The following is a 2,041-nucleotide window of genomic DNA, read 5'->3' on the forward strand; positions in this document are numbered from 1 at the left end:
AGTGGGACCCGGGCCGCAGCCCCCACCTCAGCCTGGCCCCAGCCCACGCAGGCCACGGCCCAGAGAGCCCAGTGTGGGGATGGGACCAGACACGGAGACGGGGCAGAGAGGGAGATGGGGACTGAGGGCACAGATGGAGGGAGGGGGAAGAGACGGGCACGAAGGAGGAGTGGACACAGGAGCAGACACCCTCAGGGACAGGCCAGGGCTCCTCTCCCAAGGCCCACGCACAGTGCCCCGGGCAACACACTCACGCCTTACAGTGGGGAACATACACGTGTGAACCCCAGGCCAGGCAGGAGCGGCTCCGGCCCTGAGCACGCCCAGCCCTGCCCCTCTGCGTGCCCATCTCCCTCCCTGCAGGGGGCTGCTGGCCGGCCTGGGTGACAGGGGTGGGCTGAGGCGCCAGGACCGTTCTTGAGGTCGGAGAGGAGCTGAGCGCCGGTGTGGGTGTCCCTCCTGCCCTGGGCAGCCCCACTATGGCCCCGGCCATGCCGCACTAGCACCAGACCTGCCCTTCCTCCTGGCGGGTGGGTGCTCCTGCGTCCTCAGACCCCACCGGAAAGGGCTGGCAAAGGCTCGCTGAGTAAGTGAACGAATGAAGGGACCAACCTTAAGTCATCCCCTGCTCCAGTAACCTAGACGTTACTGACATTGCTCTTACTGGCAAACTCCTATTCATCCTTCAAAACCCTGCTCTGATACCACATTCTCTCTGAAGTGTTCCTACTCCACTGTGGTCCTTCTGCCCTTTCCCCTCCTGGGACTGGAGCCACTGAGCCAGCTGCTTTGTTTCCTCCCTCCCAGCTGTGTGGCCCGGGTTAGACACCACAGAGAAACGTGGGGGAGCCGGAGCACCCCTAGTGCTGGGCACCGTCCTCCACGTGGTACCGTGTGCTTTTTGCTTGGACCCTCCCCGCACGCCTGTGAGGGAGGCTGGCACTGTTAACACCCACTTTACAGATGAAAAGCCTGAGGCCAAAAAGGTGAGGTCACCTGTGGGCCCGGGGCCGGGCCTGGCTTTGACACCAGCAGGCGAGCCCGGGGCTGGGTGTGGCCCGAGGGCTGGCAGGCTCCCTGTGAAGGACACGTCCCTCCTCCGCACCCACCAAGTAGCCGTGCACACCACCGTGGCCGGCCCAGGCTCGTCATCGCCTCTCTTGGCGGCCTCCATGCTGACCTCGGACAGGGGGCTGCTGCTGGCTAGGTCCGTGGCTGTGGGCCCCTCACCCTCCTTTGGGCCTGTCAGGACTTGGCAGAGGCCTGATGTCCCGAGGGCCAGGGGACACGGAGCCCGGCCTCCAGCGCGGCTGGGTGGGGAGGGCACCGTGAGACAGTGAGGCTGTATCGCGGGGAGCTGACCGAAGGTGGGCTTAAGAGCCGGGCTCAGGGCCGAAACCGGTCTGGCTCAGTGGATGGGGCGTCGGCTTGCGGACTCTCTCCCAGCCGGCGCTCGCCCGTCATGGCCAGCAGCTTGCAGGCCATCTTCTCGTACACCTTGGCGTTGCGCTTGGTCTGCTTCAGCTCCTCGAAGAACTCCTCCCAGACGAGCATGAGGCCACGCATCTCGGCGTCGGTCCAGTTCCGGGCCCGCCGGTGCTTCTCCGTCTGAGGGGACACCAGGTAGCCGGGCACCTCGGCCGCGGCCATGCCGGAGGCGCCTGTGGGTGAGCGAGCGGCTCAGGGCGGCCGGGGCCGGCGCCGTGGACAGAGCCCCACTCTGGGAAGGCAGCTCCACGCTCAAAATGGGGCCTACATCTGACAGGCAGGAATTTAGTTAAAAGCTTTTAAACGGGAAACGTCATTTTGATGTCACGTTTCCATAGCAACAGAGCAACTGCATCAGCTACAACAACAGAAACCTTTTAACTGAAAGCGCAGGAATCAGGGCCGCCGTGACGGGCCATCAATATTGCAGCGGGCGGCCCAGGGTCCCGGCCCTGCCTCCGCCCCAGCCCGGCCGCCAGGCCTCCACGGCCAAGGCCACACGGGCCCAGGCGCCTGCGCTGGGCGACCTGGCTCCTGAGAAGTGGGACCTGTG

At 65.3% G+C, this 2,041-nt stretch overlaps 1 protein-coding gene across 1 annotated transcript in view; it reads right to left on the reverse strand.

Annotated features, from left to right (window-relative positions):
• Window positions 1-2,041, reverse strand: part of MSANTD1 (Myb/SANT-like DNA-binding domain containing 1) — an 11,049-nt gene that overhangs the window by 6,282 nt on the left and 2,726 nt on the right. Inside the window, exon 2 of the mRNA XM_015561564.1 lies at window positions 1,437-1,679. Within this exon, the coding sequence (XP_015417050.1) occupies window positions 1,437-1,679 (243 nt within the window). The remainder of the gene's footprint in view (window positions 1-1,436; window positions 1,680-2,041) is intronic.

This window comes from Myotis davidii, unplaced genomic scaffold (assembly GCF_000327345.1).
Source record: "Myotis davidii unplaced genomic scaffold, ASM32734v1 scaffold937, whole genome shotgun sequence".
Taxonomy (NCBI): Eukaryota; Metazoa; Chordata; class Mammalia; order Chiroptera; family Vespertilionidae; genus Myotis; species Myotis davidii.